Source organism: Enoplosus armatus, chromosome 1 (genome assembly GCF_043641665.1).
Source record: "Enoplosus armatus isolate fEnoArm2 chromosome 1, fEnoArm2.hap1, whole genome shotgun sequence".
In the NCBI taxonomy this organism is placed as follows: domain Eukaryota; kingdom Metazoa; phylum Chordata; class Actinopteri; order Centrarchiformes; family Enoplosidae; genus Enoplosus; species Enoplosus armatus.
Window position 1 is genome coordinate 23,047,067 of NC_092180.1, and position 18,637 is coordinate 23,065,703.

Genomic DNA, 18,637 nt, shown 5'->3' on the forward strand with positions numbered 1-18,637 from the left:
AACATTTAGCAAGATGATCATTTAGTCTAAAATTTAATGGCATTGAGGGATTTGATAATTATAGATAAGAAGTTTGGGTTTCTGGTTCTCATTTTTTTTACTCACTCCTCAGTCCTTTCCATTTCACGTTCCTGACTTTTTTGTTTCCCTACATCATTTTGTTGCTCTCATGTCTCTGTTTCTTCCTCTGTCGCTCTCTTCTTGCTTCCCACCAGCAGCTGGAGCAAAACCCTGAACTATTGTAAACATGTGAGGTGCTGTGAGGCACGGACCTCAGACAGGGTTCAGCAGCAGGTTATAGAAGCCCTCAGGCCTCCACCACATTAGACAAGCGGGAGTTTCAGTGAGGCTTCTTCAGACTGGAAGTGGATTACCCTGGGGGGACACAAGGATGAAAGAGCATAACCACTCCTTGTAGAAACAGTTCCATCTTTGAGGATACTGTTTCCCAGGTGTAGAAGGGAAGCAAAGTAAAAGTACAGTTTTAGGTGAATTTAAAGGCCTGGTCCATAAGTACTATGGCTGAGTTATGACAGGTTATGACAAAATTAGTTATTAAATGCTTAATTCACTAAATCAAACTCTTCAGTAATACACAAACAAAAAGTAGATGTTTAATGTTTAACTAAACTTTTACCTAAAGCTCAAGGTAAGTATCTTGCATAATAAAACATGTATTCAACAAGTTATTGTGAAAGACATGCGTCATGGGTCATTATTTTGTGTTGCAGGTACTTGTATGAGCGGATAGATGGACGTGTTCGTGGGAACCTGCGTCAGGCAGCTATCGACCGCTTCAGTAAGCCCGAATCGGAGCGCTTCGTTTTCCTTCTGTGTACAAGAGCTGGTGGACTGGGAATCAACCTCACAGCAGCAGACACCTGCATCATCTTTGACTCCGACTGGAACCCACAGAACGACCTGCAGGTACGACTCACACACACACATTGAACAGTAGATGCAACGTACCGCTGTAGATTTTGTACCATTTCCAAACCATTTCTGTTTTGGCATCAGAGAATGTTGGCACTCTGATAGTTATCTCTTGTCTGACATGTGCTCATGTAAACACCTGCCAACAAGACTCGTCACCATGGAAAGTGCTATAAATTGTGTCCATTTAAGATCAGGTGACATTTGGGTTGCACTAAAGATATAATCACAAAAGCTCCAATTTGCCAATGTAACGCACTTTACTCATTTTTTTCTGCTCTTCACAGGCCCAGGCTCGCTGCCATCGTATCGGTCAGAACAAGGCAGTGAAGGTGTACCGTCTGATCACCAGGAACTCGTACGAGCGAGAAATGTTTGATCGCGCCAGCCTCAAGCTGGGCCTGGACAAGGCAGTGTTGCAGAGCATGAGTGGCCGAGATAACAGCCTAGGAGGAGGCGCCGGGGGAGGGGTAAGTTTGAGAATTGTCCAAATGGTCTGAAATAGAAATGGGGAATTAAATCATTTAGTCGTGTAAATTATGTTCATTTTCAAAGAGAGGGGTTTGTTGTGATGAATATCATCCATTTCACAAGCTGAGCTTGGCTGGACATGAAATCTTTTAGTTCAACTATCTCATCATCAAATTATTACACAAAAGAGCAGGAAACAGCAAAAGCCTGGTGTGGAACTGGGATAATCATAGAGTAGTGTTTACACATTTTTTTTATTGTGACTCATTGTCATCCTTTTTGTAATCCATGTTTCTTCTTGATATACCTCTGCCATACCCTGTGACCTCATGTTTTATTGTATTTGTTTACTCTCTCCAGCTACTCATTTTAGCATCACATTAAATAGACTACAATCTTAAAATCCAGGAGAAGACTGAAAAACTGGAGTGAAATTTGGAACTTGACTGGTTTAAGCAAAGTTATGACACAATTACTGTGAAAATCAGACAAGCAAATGAACTGCTACTTCTTACAATTCAGACTTTCCTGTTGTCATCTATGAGAATGAGTGAAGTTATAAAAATAGAAGACAAAAGATTTCTTCCAATTGTCTTTCCAACAATAATGAAAGTCAGCCGCTTCTGATGTATGACATCAGAGGAACAGTGGCAGACGACAAGAAGATGCCAAGCAAAGAAAAACTGTTCCCAAACCCTAAAACTTGGAGCTCACTCTTAGAATTTCCACTTGAAGTGTAACCGATCCTATTAGAGTCTAATCTCTGTGAGGGAGTGTGTCAACAGTGTGTGAAGTGTGTAGGTGGATGTTTAGCTGCAGTTGGTGTCCTCTTGAGAATTATCTGAAGTATAGGGAGGTTGGTATTAGCAGGTTTCCACATCTGGTCTGACTAAACATATTTGCATAACAAACAGCTGCTAGGGTTAGACACAGGGCTGCTGGTGTTATGATTTTGATAATAATCCAACATGTGTGTGTTTGATGTTTGTAAGGTTTTGCAGGTATTTGTATTTGTGTCATGCATTATGTAGATTTATGTTCCATACTGATCCATTTTGCACCCCAAGTCCTTTTTATATCTGTTTGGTCAATAGCATTTATTTTTATTTGTTGTTTATTGTTTCTTGACCCTAAATGTTTATCTCCCTTTCTCCTTTGCTCTCAGGCAGCGCAGCAGCAGCTGTCTAAGAAGGAGATTGAGGATCTGTTGCGACGTGGTGCATACGGGGCCATCATGGATGAGGAGGATGAAGGGGCCAAATTCTGTGAGGAGGACATCGACCAGATCCTCCAGCGCAGGACCAAGACCATCACCATTGAGTCTGAGGGACGAGGATCCACCTTTGCTAAGGTGAATGAAATAGATAAATACAACTGCTCGAATACAAGTAAATTAAAACGTTATCAAATGCTAATTCTGTTCATACCCAGTCCACACCATGTAATTAGAAACAGTGTACATTTTAAGATTTTGCAGGTCACTTGCTGTTTTTGATTTTTGACCAGGAGCAGCTCATGATACACCAAACAGGATTGTGGATTGATATGATTCTGATGTCTGCTTTCAGGCCAGTTTTGTGGCTTCCGGAAACCGCACAGACATCTCTCTGGATGACCCCAACTTCTGGGACAAATGGGCCAAAAAGGCTGACATTGATATGGAAATGGTCAACGGCAGAGTATGTACTGCACCACAAATAATGCAAGAGCAAAGCATAATTAGGACGTTGCTCACAAAGATTTGTTGCATCTCACAAAGATATAATGCCTGGACATGCAGCCTTCCTTTACCTGTGTTATAAACCTGGGAAGCCCTTTTATTTGCTGATATTTAGTTTGCCCTTCATTCCTTCTCTACAGAACAGCTTGGTGATCGACACTCCCCGTGTCAGAAAGCAGACGAGGCCGTTCAGCGCCACCAAGGACGAGTTGGCAGAGCTTTCGGAGGGCGGCAGTGACAGTGATGACACCAAACCCAAGCTCAGGCGAAACCACGACCGCCTCAACAGCTATGGACGCACAGAGTGCTTCAGAGTAGAGAAGAACCTGCTTGTTTATGGGTTAGATGATTCAAATAGTTCAAGCATAGCATGTGCATTGATCTTTTCCATACATAGGACTGAATTGAGGTTTTTAAACGGAAACTAAAAATGTGTAATAGGATACAGGAACCATAAACTTATTGCAGTCAATTGTTTTGTTTCGCCCCAATATCCTTTACTGCATGTAACTAATGCCAGTTATTTACAAATTAACAAGGCTGCCATCAATGTAATTGTAAAGCCATGTACATGTTAAGTTTCACAATAAAAGTGTCCACTTTTCTTAAGTTTGTTTTTTCCCTTTTGCTGTCCAGGTGGGGTCGTTGGAAGGATATTCTCAACCATGGGCGTTTTAAGAAGCAGCTGACTGAGTGGGATGTGGAGTCCATCTGCAGGGCCCTGCTGTCTTACTGCCTGGTCCATTACCGTGGAGATGACAAAATCAAAAGCTTCATGTGGGACCTGATCGCTCCCAGTGAGGACGGACGCACCAAGGAGCTGCAGAATCACCTGGGTGAGTCTCAGGACTTCCAGCCTACATTTAACTGGCCTTAGTCTAACCTCTCCATGTGTCACCATCTGTTGTAATAAGTGGGATATAGGAAGCTATTACATTTCCTACACTGCGCCTTTGACTTTCAACCTCTTGTTCCTTTAGGTTTGTCTGCCCCAGTTCCACGGGGCAGAAAGGGTAAGAAGGTGAAGACCCAGTCCAGCTCTTTTGACATCCACAAAGCTGAGTGGCTTAGGAAACACAACCCAGAACACATGCTTCAGGACGACGGCTACAAGAAACACCTCAAACACCACTGCAACAAGTAGGTGTTTCCTTATTCCACTCGACGTTGTATACGCAACATTTACAAAATTAACTGACACTTTAATCCAGCTCAGTTTACATCAAGTAAGATTATATTCCTACATCACCAAGAGTATAACAAACCAGCTATTTCTGTTGTTTTAAGCAGTTGTTTATAAAAATGCTGTAGTAATAACCACAATATAGGATAATACATTTGCAATGTGTTATATTTTTCAGCGTTTAACTTGCTTACAGCGCACACAGTGACTAATAGTCTATGGTCGGGTTGTTTTATCTCTTGTGGGTGAGAGTGTGTGTGTTCTTGTGTCTGTGTTTAAACCTTTATGCTATTATAGCAACTGGCAGCTGGTGGTTATTCTCTTCTAGCACAGATTGTATCAGTTTATTTTTAATAGAACGAAGCCTAAGTGTATGAAAATACAATTTTCACGTGGCTCAAATTTTAACTGTGGCTCCTCCAAACCACAGTAATTAGGAGGCACTAAATCGTCTATTGGAGACGACAGTCGACTGATTCATTAACGGACGTGCATCACTTTGAGACCAGCTGACTGATATGATCCTTAATGAGACCTCATCCCCAGCTAATGGCCGTCATAGATCTCTCTTATTTACAGAGGGAAAAATATGGCTGCTATAAAAACATGGGCCACTGAGATATAAAGCCGAATAGATGGCTGCTTCTTTTTAAAAGGGGGGCTTGTGTCCGTGGGGCTTTGCACTCAGAGCGCTGCAGCTTCCATAGAAAGTTCTGCATTGTTTTCTGGTCCAGTTGTGCTGAATCCAGGGATTGTCTGATATGTGACACGCCGGGCAAATGGGGACACACAGGGTTTGCTGACTCCTGCATTTTCACTCCGAGGACCTGGAATGTGACTGGTGGGAAGGGGTGGGGATGGGGGGGGGGGGGTCACGGGCTTCCTTAACAGGGCCGTAAATGTAGGACAGGAATGGAAACCATAGGAAGTAGTGGGAAATGATTATGACTGTTTGTCTGAAAGACCAACAGGTCAGAAAACCTGATCACCATGGGTCATCATGGTGAGAATTTCCTGTTCCTCAAGCAGTTTGCCTGTGCTTTTTATTGTATACATATCAAATATGCCTTCTTGCATACTGTAGTGAAGATGTGAAACTGTGACTATTAAATCTGCTTTGGCATGTAGGATACCGTTGTGTGAAAGCACATCAAAATTTCATGGTGTTGGTGTGTTTTGAATCAGAATTACATCTGTGACTCAGTGACTCCCTGTTACGCTGGTTTTTGATGGATTGTTTTCTGTGAACAGAAAACATGAGGGATTCTTTGCATGCCACTCATGTCATGCATACTTGGCTTATTTGCTTCTGAAAGACTGTGTATGACTGTGCCGAGATCCTCTGCCTCTGAGTGAACCACATCACACACAAACACACACACACACACACACACACACTGACTAGCAAAGGCTTGGAAGGAGAGTGATGAAGGGCTGTGCTGACAGGCAGAGGAAGCAGCAGCAGCTGCTCCTGGGCGGGTCCAGTCACAGAGGAGGATGGAGGGTGGAGGAGGGAGAGGGAGGAAGTTCAAGACTTTGATTTACCAGAGCTACAAGTCCAGACTGGTCACCACAGACATCCATCACTCTGACAGACAGACAGACCTCGGAGCCCTGGAGTTTTTCCTGGTCCTGTCAATGAATGAAGGAAGAATTTTGGGCTCATTTATAACAATATTTAGCTGAATTACAGCCGTAAGCAAGATGGAATGCCATGGCATGCTATATTTCAGAGATGCAGTCCACAATTCTTTCAGTGCAGCACTGTACAGGAGCCGTGGCAGGAGAAGAGGCCACAGTTTCACGTGATAGATGAATATAGAAGTCTTGGTGATCATTGTATTAAAACGTGGCAAAATGTCACGGCATACGAGACGTTGCAGCCTGGCACACCGCAGTTCCCACCACTTCACTGTGTCTTCACTCAAAGCCTGCTGGCTGTGATGTGTGACCATGCATCACAGAGCTAATGTCTCCCCTGTGAGTCAGCCTCTCTCTACCTTGTCAGCCTCGGCTTCCCGGCCTTCATCTACTGCCAGAGCACAACCACAGGACGAGTGGTGAGAGACTGTTGACTGTTCATTCAGTCCTCAGAGCCTAGGTGTGGGGCTGCTCATGACTCCCTGTGAGGTCCATATGATAATGTCGACCTCAGTGTAACAATAATCACAAAGGTAATTGATTGGGCTTAGTGTATACTGGTCCATCATGGTGAGTTATGTAGTGTCTGTCCTGCTCTGTGGAAGGCCTGTATAACTAATGGTTTTGTATCTGTAGAATAGAATACAGGCGTATGTATTCTACATAGATAGATTAGTGTATCCTGTTGCTGGAGTGTACAGCAGTGAAATGATAGGACCAGGACTATATGGTACAGTTTTAGGATTACAGCTGAATTGACACACATTTCACTCATTTGCATAGTGTTCAACAGGTTGCTGTGTGTGTGTGTGTTGGTTCTGCTCGCTCAGCGTTTGTGCGTGGTGAGGGCTTTGTTGTGACCAGTGGGTTTTCTCTGTGCAGGGTGCTGCTCAGGGTCAGAATGCTCTACTACCTGAAACAAGAGGTGATAGGAAGCGAGGCCCAGAAGGTGCTAGACGGCGTGGACTCCAGGTGAGATCAACTTTGACCTACTCAGACGTTAGCTTGCCTTACATACCCTTCCTACCCTGTGCGTTATCATTGTTAGCATTTTTATACAGCTTTGACTGCTTGAGACAACACAATCACTTTATTCAACAAATATAATGCATTTCCTTGAACACAGTAAATGGTACCTAACATGCTGCCTCGTATGGTTGTAGAATTCCTGACCTGCTGACCCTCTGTTAATGAATATCAGAAGGCAGATGAATTTGGCAGCTTTAACACAACACCATACACCAGTCATCTATTGCAGCAGTAGAGTTTCCATATCAAGGTGAAATAGCTGCCTCATACATTTTTCTCCTTGACTGGCGACTGTGGTCATTCGCTTGTGATAACCTGTTGAAGGTAGAAACCACTGATCAGCCAAATGAATTAGAAGGTTGTAGAGCTCCACCTGCTGGTGAAAGATGGACAGTTTTGTTCCCTGCGTTCTACTATATAGCGCTGTTGAAAATGTTTAATCAAAATCACTCTTCACAAAAAAATCACCATTGAAAGTTAAAGGCTTTTATTGTGTCACAATTCTCATTTTGTTCAGTCATACTGTCACATTCACATTAACAGCAAATGACACGGAGAATGGGAGCAGATAAAATAAACTGTGTGTGTGTGTGTATATATATATATATAGTATGTTAAAAAAAAAACATATTATAGATAAAAACTTGTGTTTAAACCCAGTTAGAGTGATGGATATCACTAAATTAATTAGTTCAACAAAGTTCCCCCACATAATATCAATCTCCTCCTCCTATTTAGTGAGATAAAGATCTGGGTGCCAGACCCTGACCATTCGGAGCTGCCAGCCCTGTGGTGGGATACCATCTCTGACAAGTGTCTGCTGCTGGGTGTCTATAAGCATGGTAAGAAACCTCAGCTTTCACCCCACCTTCTTTTGTTTAATAAGGGAATCCAAATGAGAAAAGTGTGCTCTAGAGTTGAGATTAAACTCAACTAGTCTCTACTGTGGTCACTTGTGGCCGTTAGCTAACAAGCTACTATTTAACAGTCCTAGGATTTAAAGTTCTTCTAATTGTTTTAAAAAGTAAAAAACAAAATTTAACAGACAAATTTGGCTTCACTGTTTTTAGTGTCTGTGTGTTTTCCATTGATACCAGGTGATAGTAGCTTGTGTACATTGCCTGGTCCCTATCTAGAGTTTCCATGCATTATCCTTCACTAACTTCAGTGTTTGCTTATCCTCCTGTGTACTCTCAGGTTATGAGAAGTACAACACTATTCGTGCAGACCCTCAGCTGTGCTTCATAGAGCGCGTGGGACGACCAGATGAGAAGGCCATCGCTGCAGAACAGAGAGGCAATGATTTCATGGATGGGTGGGTACATCACACTAGCCCTGGGCCTGAAAAACATTATGTGGCCTTTGTTTTAATGTGATTGGCTTAAGTTTAGACATTTTTAACATTGTGTCAGCTAGGTTGTCAACTGCAAAAATGACACAAACCTTCTGTGTGTGCAGGGATGTGGATGATCCAGAGTACAAGCCTGCTCCAGCCCTGCTGAAGGACGATATGGAGGTATGGCCACATGAACCAAATATTAAACATATTAATCTGGCTGAGGAAATTATCCCCATCATAAAATCCATCACAGTCTGGTAACCTTATATTGCTGGTATGAGTATGTTTTGTCCTGTTATAAACACACACTGTCTTCTCATGCAGGATGACGCCTCTTCCCCTGGAGACTTGGTTGTCACTGACAACGCCGGAGGTGAGTATTAGATGCTTGTAATCCACAGCCGATTATCATTCTCATGATTATAAATATAGGCTTCCCACTGGCGGGAGGAATCTGGAAAAGTTGTTTGAAGTTAGGATGAAAAAGACATGCACAACATGCCTCCTACAATTTCATGAAAAATACAAAACATGGAAATAATGGCACTCTGACATTTGGAATGGTAACGTTCATTGTACTGCGTATTACTCTGATCCAGATGCAGTTCCAGTGACAGAAGGTGAAACTGTCTACTGGCCCTCACCCTCAGTGCTGACAGCCAGGCTGAGGCGTCTGATCACAGCCTCTCAGCGCTTCACCAAGAGCCGGCAGATCCTCCACATCCACCAGACTCAGTCTTCTCAGTCCCAGTCGACCATGATACTGTCTGCTCCTCTCTGCCCGCTGCCCCCCACACTCAACGACACCCTCAACCCCAAGATGGCTGCTAAGATTGAACGCCAGCAAAGGTCAGAACACAGAGCAGATCAATGTTTGGTTACAAAATATAATGAACCTCGGGGGTTTTAATCAGCAAGCAAGAATATCAAGTAAGAACACATATATATATATATATATTACTGTCTATGAATTGTTACTACAGTGTAAACTTTTCACTTTCCTCAGATGGACCAGGCGAGAAGAGGCTGACTTCTACCGTGTGGTCTCCACCTTTGGTGTTGTTTTTGATCCAAACCTTGGCCGGTTCGACTGGACCAAGTTCAGGGCCATGGCTCGGCTACACAAGAAGACTGACGAGAGCCTGCAGAAATACCTGTGTGCTTTTACCGCCATGTGCCGAAGGGTGTGTCGCCTGCCACCCAAGGAGGGAGGTCAGAAGTCTTCTTGCTCGTTCGCACATGAACACACACCTGCAGTCAAACTGTCAGTCTTTATTTGTACACAGTTCGGAGGTCTGGGCACATCAACATCAACACAAGTTTGTGACCCACAGGAAGTCGGTTACCCTGCTATACCCTGAAATGATACTTGGCCAATTGCTTTTCTTTTTATTTTACTAACAGATGATTTAAATATTAGGATATTAGTTTTTATTGTATGTATTGTGTCAGCAATGTGTCCAGCAATAGTTGGTCTCTGTGAAATGGGAAACACTTTTCTCAAGCTGCTGTCTTTAACATTGCTTCAGGTACTGTAGAGTGTACTACACTCATTCCTAGCTATAAATGGTTTTATTCTGAGGTTGGTAGCACCTTTATAAACAAGCTAGCCCAGCAGTACTGAGCTAGAGGGGCTGATAAGGTTAATCATTTGTGGAAAGACAAACAGTGTGATGTTTAAACTCTAGCCATAAATAAGTCTTTGGGTTGTACCTGTGGAGCAGCCTTTATTTCCTCTCACGCACTTTGTCTCACACCTGCTACTTCGTGTTTGTTCCAGACTCTTCGGTGGACCCGTCTCTGACCATCCAGCCCATCACAGAGGAGCGAGCGTCTCGAACCCTGTACAGAGTAGAGTTGCTTCGCCAGGTGAGGGAACAGGTCCTTCGACATTCGTTACTCTTTGAGCGCCTGTCGCTGTGCCAGATGAGCTCTGACTTACCCGTCTGGTGGGAAGCTGGTACCCATGACCGTGACCTGCTAATTGGTGCTGCCAAGCATGGCGTCAGCCGCACAGATTACCACATTCTGAGAGACCCTGAGCTCAGCTTCATGGCTGCCCAACGCAACTACAGCCAAACAAAAACCGCACAGCAGCAATCACGCACATCCACCCCACTCCTACACCCTCAGTGCCAGGCCACCAGCTCAGTGTTGACAGGCTCTCCGCTGCCTCCACCCACCCAGAGAGACACAGAACCCAGTGGGGTTGTACCCAAAGTGGAACCAGCCTCGGAGGGGGAGGAGGGAAGGGAGAAGCAGGGGGAGAGTTGGAGCCCTCCTCGAGCACCAGCTACTCCCACAGGTCTGGAGGAGAAGCCTGTCTCTGAGGCGAGGGACACTGAGAAGCAGATGGTAGCGGCACGAACCAAACCTCTTACACCCAACTCCTCTGAGAGGAAACCCAAGAAGGCCAAGAGGGGCCGCAGGGAGGCGAGGCGTGGCTCAGAGTCCGACTCAGGTGGCTCCTCCTCAAGCTCTTCATCTCGCTCCTCTTCCTCTTCGTCGTCATCCTCTTCTTCCTCGTCACATTCCGGGTCCAGCTCCTCCTCCTCCTCGTCATCTTGCACCTCTGGCTCTTCGTCATCATCGTCTTCCTCCTCATCTTCTTCTGATGATAGTGAAAGTGAGGGACAGGAAGGGAAGAAGAAAGGTGAGTACCATTTAATATTTTGTTCCAGGCAAAGATACCTTTCACTGAATGACTAACCAGCTAGATTGTTTAAGTTAAGTATGCTATGTGTTTCTAATGTCTGTCTCTGTGTCCTGTCACTTTCTCAGTGCCTGCAGCAACAAGTGTAAAGGGCTTTGATGAGGACAGTGTGGCATCTCTGAGCACTACACAGGATGAAACACAAGACACACACGTGGCTGAGAACGGCATCATCAACAACTCCTCACATCCTTTCCAGGGAGGAGGGTACATGCTTGCTGCATCCTACTGGCCAAAGGTGAACTACTGTACATACGGCAATCCACTCATTGTTACTGATACATAACACTGCAGGGCTTACAAAGCATCTGTACTCTAAGCCATTGTAAACATCACTAAACCAAATAAGTCTGGTCAACAGAATTGTCCCTGCAGGTATTCAAATCAAGTATTCAGCTAAAAAGGATGTATTTGATAATTATATATAAACTTATTTGTCTCTGATGATTAATTTTGTTGATGGAAGTCATGAAAACAAGTCAATAGGAAAACTTGCAGCTGGGTGTGCTGATCGTCTGTGCTGTTGTTTATTTAGGATCGTGTGATCATCAACCGCCTGGACAGCATCTGCCAGGCAGTGCTAAAGGGCAAGTGGCCGGGAACACGTCGGGTCTACGAGCCTGGAGGTGCGGTGGCCTCCTTCTACACCACCAAGCTGCTGGACAATGCCAACAGCCTGTGCGAGGACCCCTCTGCCTCGCCACAGGGGTCAAAGGTGACCAAGCATGTTGCAGAAAACAAGGAGTTCTCAGTAAAACTGAACGATGTATGTTGATTTCTCCCGTCTTCCTCCTCCTCCCTCTGCTTCGCCCTAATCGTAGGACCCTACCACTTCTGCTGCCGTGACTGGTGTTAGCTGCCGTGTTCAGCATGTTTCTCTGGTTTTCTTCCTCCTTTCCTTTGGGCATGATTAGTGGTTTTGACTGCCTGGCAGGAGGAGAGATTAATTTAATAGCAGCCTTCCTCACTTTTCCCACACACTCTATGTGAATTGGGCTCTGAGGCTGTGATTACATGAGCACAAATCACTCAGTCATGAGAATATAATAAGGTTCAGTCTGAAGCCTCTCTCGACTGAAGGGGTCTTTCTTATAATCTGATTGATATGGAGACCTTGGCTGTGGGTGTTCTCTAATATGCTTCTAGGCAATGTTGCAATTAACGTGGCAGGCTTCAGACTTGCTTCCATTTATTCTTTGCTTTTGTGTTGCTTTTTGATAAGCATCTCTTCCCAAATTGTATGGTTTTATCATCCCAGACCCTCAAACACCCACTGCTTGTTACCTATAAAGTCTTTATATGCTGACAACAGCTATCTCTTTGGCATGGCTTCCCACCACAGTCCAAACTATGAATAGACTTTACCCACTGCCTTACTAGCCACTACCAGCTGTGTGTCCATGTGTCCATGTGTCCCAATACTACTAACAAGAACAATATTGTCTCTTATTGTAAGACGTACTTAGAAATGAGATGATACTTTATTATATACATTTAAATTCAGCATACCTACCAGGATATAGCATTAGAGATATGAAAATAACACGAGACAAATTTACTATGATCCTTAAATAACTGGATAGATATTGTGGAAAGACAGACGGCTCCATATCTAACAAACAGTCTGAGTTATAAACAAGGACAAACTTTATTCCCTTTGTGTGTTTGCCCTGTGACTATACATCTCCCTAGACGTATCCAACACCCTTTGTTTGTTTGTCTGTGTGTGTAGCAGGAAGGAGGTCTGAAGTTGACCTTCCAGAAACAAGGTCTACCTCTGAAGAGGCCCCTGGAGTCGGAGGAGGGCCCCCAGGCCCAGCAGCAGTACCTTGCCCGGCTTCATGAGCTGCAGAGTGCCTCGGACACGGGCCTGGCTGACATCACCAAGCCTCAGTGCAGCTTCCAGACTGGTGTGTTTATTTGAAATACAGCAAACACCTAAAGACGTGTTGAAATGAGGCCATCCTGTTTTCCTTTTCCACCACTAGATGGCTGCAAAATATAGTTTTGGTGACTTGAAGACTGCGTAGACATTAGTCTTCATCTTCTGTGGCCCTACTGGCTGTGTTTACACAGATATACGGAATAGAAAATGCGTGTGTTCAGCCTGAAATATATCATCTGAACTTTTCAGGTGAAAGTCCTAAAAAGCTAATTTAAGTCCACAATTGAATGGGCTTAGGAGAAGACAATTTCCAGATGTATCTCAGAAAATAGTTCACAGCTAACAGGCTGGTTCTTCTGCAGTGCCTCCAGATCTTACTGGTCAGATGAGGCTGAACGGAGTGCAGGATGGCCAGCCAGTGGTTAAGAGGCGGAGGGGAAGGAGGAAGAATGTGGAGGGGATGGACCTGCTCTTCATGAACAGGAGTAGAGTCCCTGCTGTTCCTGATCAGGTAACCAGTTGTCTTTTGTTCCTTGTTGTGCAAAAGCAGGAGCTCAATACTGGTTTATGGTACCACAACTATTTATATTTTGATGTTTACAATTATTTGTACGTATGACAGTGTATAAATAATACAGTTATTATTTTCGTAAGTGTGCTGTATATGATGAGCTGCAATGTAAATAATGTTTAACATGTTTTGTGCTCATGTATCTCCAGGTGCCTCCAGGGTGGGGTGGTATTGGCCAGGTGGGCATGGCTGCGGCCCCTGTGGCGGGCTTCAGCCAGAGCTCCAGTCAGGCCCCCGGGGACACTGAGAGTAGGGTCCCGGTCATCAACCTCAAAGATGGCACCCGACTTGCTGGGGACGACGCCCCCAGGAGGAAAGATCTAGAGCAGTGGCTGAAAGAGCACCCTGGCTTTGTAGCAGACACTGGAGCCTTTATTCCTGTGAGTCCATTTTTTTTTATATCCTCCCATTATTCTTCCGCAGATCTGCTTTGAGGTTTCCGTAGTTTTACAGGAAAGGGTTAGGGTTTTTTATGGTTATGTTAAAGGTAAATCCCCATGATCAATTAACATGCAGTTGTAGGCTATCAAGAAAATAAGATTTCATGGAATAAATATGTGTGCAGATGTTAAACGCAGGTAGAGAACATGGCTGTCAAATTCACCCACAGGTGCTCAGTTTGACGATGCAATGGATGCATGATTTCAATTCATGAAAGTTTACTGCATTAGTGAGACAATTTATTTCAACATGACTATTTTTCCATTTCGTGTCCAGGGGGTAAATAAGATGCAGATGCAGTTCCACTTCCAGGATGGTCGGCCCAAGCAGAAGAGGCACCGCTGCAGGAACCCCAACAAGATTGACGTGAACAGCCTGACAGGAGAGGAGAGGGTCCAGATCATCAACAGGAGAAATGCACGCAAGGTGTGTTTGTGTGTGATGTTGAACGTGGGTTGGAGTGTGTCCTCAAACACAAAAAGAAACGTTAACATAATCATCTCCACAAATTACGCCATTAGTGGCCAATAATTTCACTTTCAAAAACTGGGTTGTAGCTCTGTTAATAATCATTTTGGCAGACTGCATGCTGTAACTTTCCTAATTGTGGACATTTCTTACCATAATGAGAATCTCCTACTTCTGCCTTTTAAACAAGGTTGGAAAGGAAGTGATATTTTAATGATTTGTTATGGACCCGAGATGACAGCTTGTTTCCTAAATGTAAAATATGTATCTTGCCTGTTGTGCACTTTGGTTCATGTTGCCTGTAATTGTTCCTGTAGGTTGGTGGAGCTTTTGCTCCTCCTCTGAAGGATCTGTGCCGGTTCCTTCAGGAGAACCCGGAGTACGGAGTCCCACCTGAATGGGCTGATGTTGTCAAACAGTCGGTGAGTCACAGAGTATCACATCCACCAGATCAAAGCCATTTTCAACAGTGTCGATATACATTCAGTTGTCAGTTTATTGGGTTTTGTGTTGCAAATATTTTGTTTGTATCAGTGAGGGTAAACTAAACAGTTTCAACAAAAACATTATAACCTTCATGAATGTAGTATTAGTTGCAGTATTAGTTTGATGTGTATCAAATTATATTATTATTATATTATGTACTTTAGCTGTGCTGTGTAAAACTGCTAACTCTGCATATATCTTCCATGTTTTCTCCAGGGTTACCTCCCAGAGAGCATGTTTGACAGGATCCTGACTGGACCCATCGTTCCAGAGGAGGTGAGCAGGCGTGGACGTCGACCTAAGAATCCCTTGGCCAAGGCGGCAGCGGCGGCAGCGGCACCCAACCCAGCAGCCTCCGCCCTCGGTCTGAACCCCCTGCTGGCCAACGGCCTCCTCTCTGGCATGGACCTGACCAGCCTGCAGGCCTTCCAGCAAAACCTCCAGAGCTTACAGTCCCTGCAGCTCACCGCAGGCCTGATGGGGCTGCCGTCCGACGCGAGCAACCTGGCTGCAAGTAACTTAGCCGCCATGTTTCCCATGATGCTGTCTGGTATGGCTGGATTGCCAAACCTGCTTGGCATGAGCAGCTTGCTTGGGAAGCCTGCTCAGGAGGGCACCGGAGGCTCTGAGGAGAAGACAAAGGGAACCGCCAGTGGCGTAACAGGAGAGCCGTCTGCCTCCAAAGGCCCCTCTCACACCTCAGACACCAAAGGAGAAAGGACAGAGGGCTCGAACACGACTCCTTCCTCCTCTTCCAGCTCCGCTTCCTCTGCCACCGCCCCACAAAGTGCTTCAGCTGCCTCTGCAGCCTCCAGTCACCCACTGTCTCTTAATCCCATGTTACTCTCCAGTATGCTTTACCCAGGGATGCTTCTCACTCCAGGCCTTAACCTTCCTGTGTCTGCCACACAACTGCAGAGCTCAAACAGTGACCCCACCCTTCCTCCTGCTCCTCCTCCTCCTGCAGTCTCCCAGGCGTCGCCACAAGAGATGGAGCGGCCAGCCGCAGGGAAGGACGAAGAGGAGGAGGACGACGAGATGTTAGAAGAAGCGTTGGATGAAGAAGAAGACGAAGACGAAGAAGAGGAGGAGTCAGCAGAACAAAAAGAGAACAGTGGTCCTGAAGGTTCGGGGAAAGCCGAGTCATCTTCATCGGAGTCTGGGAGCTCTTCTTCCTCATCAGATGATTCAGACTCCAGTGATGAGGACTGATCCTCTGAATATATAATTATAAATTTATTTATGTATCGCCTAGAAATGTATACATATATTCACATATATATGGATTTTCCAGCACTTATGTTGCGATTTCTTTACATGTAAATATAAGAACTAACTAAAATGTTGTGTAATAAAGACGACAAAAACCTAAAAAAAACAGGAAAAACTGACTTAAAAGGAACTGAAATAAAATTTCAGTTTTTGTTCTCATGGTACAGTCTTGTTTTGAGACATTTTGCATGTCAGACTTTAGTAGATTTCTGAACTCTGTGAACTTGTACCACACAATTATGTACAATTGCAACAAAAAAAGGCATTATTGTAATTATGTCAGGATTTAATTTTATTAAAAAAGTGAAACTACATCAACATGCTCGTTGAGCTGTACTATTAATATATTTTGATTGTTGGGGGTTGGGGGAATGACACTTGACAAACACTTTCTCTTGTAAATAGTCAGTACTTTTACAGGTTCGTTGACACTTATGCTTTGCAGATCATACGTTGGATATGTCAGCAATAACTTGGGCAGCTAATGAATGTCACTGAAGCTGTAGATTCTGTCTGCCATGTTCCACCCCAGTGCACCAACTCACGCAGTCTCACTTACCTTCATATCGCATCAAAGAGTTCATTTCTGCATTCGTTCACATCCTGTTTGGAAACAGAAGCTCCTTCTCTTAATATCGCTTCGTTTTTTTGGGCGGGAAATCTGTAGAAGTATTTCTTTCTTTTTTTTCAATCAAACAACATAAGCTCAAATCCCTCAAAATGGATCATAATTTAATTATCTGCTGTGATGTCTAATTTTAGAGACTCCTCATTTTCACCATCACCTTACAAACATGTCACAACATGTCCAAGGCGCACTTTAGCTACTTACAGTGGGCATACATGTTCACTTGCACATCTGTTGATTTTTACTACAGTGTCAGAGTCTAATAAACTCCTTGAGCTGTGGGGACAGAAAACAACCTTTTACTGTGTGCCAAAAAACTGCCCTGTGACTCTCCTGAGGTCCTGACAGAGTTTTGTGGTCTCTGTGTAGAGGAAGAATTCAGGATTCTTGACGACATGGATATTAATACTACAACCCCGGCGTATTTGACTACATCTTACCTCAACTGTGCTAAATGGATTGGCTTCACTGTGCAGATGTACATGTGCATGGGTGTGTTTTCTTGCTGTCCATGTACACAATGTCCTTGTCTCTGCTGGAATGTGTGTATCAGAGGCCATTTTCTTTTCTTTTTTTCCTGAGAGCTTCCACTGTGTTTTGCTTGGCTGGACTGCTCCTCTCACCCGGTGTCCACCGCTTCCATAACTTTCCAGTCTCAATGTTGTGTCTTAAGGAGGGGGCCTTGTGAGCTATGACTAGAAGAAAAACACATTACAAGGGTTTTAGACCTTCAAACATGTCACATTAGAAATGTGGAGGAAATTAGTCATTTGGATTCTGTGTTGCATGACCACCTGTCTACCAAAGTCTTACATACATGGCACAAGCACAAAATAGTTCAAATCCTGGCTAAGATTGTAGTTATTGTCATCGTCTGTGAGTGTTAAATTGTACACAGTGCCGGACGGGCTAGCTTCAGGAAGGGCTAAATAATAGCAGCTTGTGTTGCTGGGGGGTTTGCAGCTTGGCTGTGTGTATTTCACTTTGTCCTCGAGTCTGTTCTGCTGATGAATGGAGCTTCAGCTAGATGTAGAAGTGCCCTTATCCTGTACCTCACTCTCTCGGTCCACTTCTGTCTGACAAAACTAACAGCTCAGATTTGTGCTCAGTGTCCATTGCTTGTGCATTTTTGTCCATCTTCTCCGCACACGTCCACGTTCAGCTGTAACCGGGACACACGTAAACACTGGAGTTCACTCAAGCCGAAGTACCTTTTTGTAACTTTCTCCAGCACAACAGTGCTCACTCTAGGACTGCTGTTACACAGTGGACTGTTAGACACAAAAATTATTTCTGAGGTGAGGTTTCTGTTTGGGCTGGGGGACAACAGAGTGCCCCCCCTGTGTTTGAACACGCCCCCCCCCCCACTGGATAAACTCAGTCTGTTTTTAGTTCTTAAGTATTGCTGTAGCATCGTTCTCTAGTGGGTGACACCATGAACAACCCAGTGTCTAATAAACGTCTGATTTATAATGTTGCTTTAAAGTGGTTTTCTTGTATGCCTGTTATATATATATATATATGTATATATATATATATATATATATATATATATATGTGTATATATATAGACCTCATTATGGGTTTTTGCTTGCAAAGCTATTGCATTTTTTTTATATTATTACTAACAGTACAGTATTTTTCTATGTCTGAGCAATGAACTTAAAACATGCCACTGTCATTTTGAATATCTGCACCTCTGCTCTCTTTAAACTTGTAGTGCCCTTATGCAAACACCCAGCCATTGCTACTTCTGCTATATGTGTTTGATGTGACAACTCTGTGTTTCCCCACAGCAATGCGTTGACAACTGTGCTGAGCCTCGTGAAGACACACGTGGGGGTGGGGGGGGGATGG

At 44.2% G+C, this 18,637-nt stretch overlaps 1 protein-coding gene across 1 annotated transcript in view; it reads left to right on the forward strand.

The window, feature by feature from the left end:
- The window catches only part of chd9 (chromodomain helicase DNA binding protein 9), a 64,032-nt gene extending 47,262 nt beyond the window's left edge, over positions 1-16,770 (forward strand). The window contains exons 17-39 of the mRNA XM_070902739.1: positions 732-927; positions 1,221-1,403; positions 2,570-2,755; positions 2,973-3,083; positions 3,265-3,464; positions 3,761-3,960; positions 4,105-4,264; positions 6,831-6,920; positions 7,716-7,819; positions 8,175-8,292; positions 8,436-8,493; positions 8,641-8,689; positions 8,916-9,165; positions 9,323-9,528; positions 10,097-10,969; positions 11,098-11,267; positions 11,565-11,795; positions 12,762-12,939; positions 13,277-13,425; positions 13,635-13,865; positions 14,203-14,352; positions 14,712-14,816; positions 15,097-16,770. Of these exons, the coding sequence (XP_070758840.1) occupies positions 732-927; positions 1,221-1,403; positions 2,570-2,755; positions 2,973-3,083; positions 3,265-3,464; positions 3,761-3,960; positions 4,105-4,264; positions 6,831-6,920; positions 7,716-7,819; positions 8,175-8,292; positions 8,436-8,493; positions 8,641-8,689; positions 8,916-9,165; positions 9,323-9,528; positions 10,097-10,969; positions 11,098-11,267; positions 11,565-11,795; positions 12,762-12,939; positions 13,277-13,425; positions 13,635-13,865; positions 14,203-14,352; positions 14,712-14,816; positions 15,097-16,092 (5,194 nt within the window). The 3' untranslated portion in view covers positions 16,093-16,770. The remainder of the gene's footprint in view (positions 1-731; positions 928-1,220; positions 1,404-2,569; positions 2,756-2,972; positions 3,084-3,264; positions 3,465-3,760; positions 3,961-4,104; positions 4,265-6,830; positions 6,921-7,715; positions 7,820-8,174; positions 8,293-8,435; positions 8,494-8,640; positions 8,690-8,915; positions 9,166-9,322; positions 9,529-10,096; positions 10,970-11,097; positions 11,268-11,564; positions 11,796-12,761; positions 12,940-13,276; positions 13,426-13,634; positions 13,866-14,202; positions 14,353-14,711; positions 14,817-15,096) is intronic.
- The last annotated feature ends 1,867 nt before the right edge of the window (positions 16,771-18,637 follow it).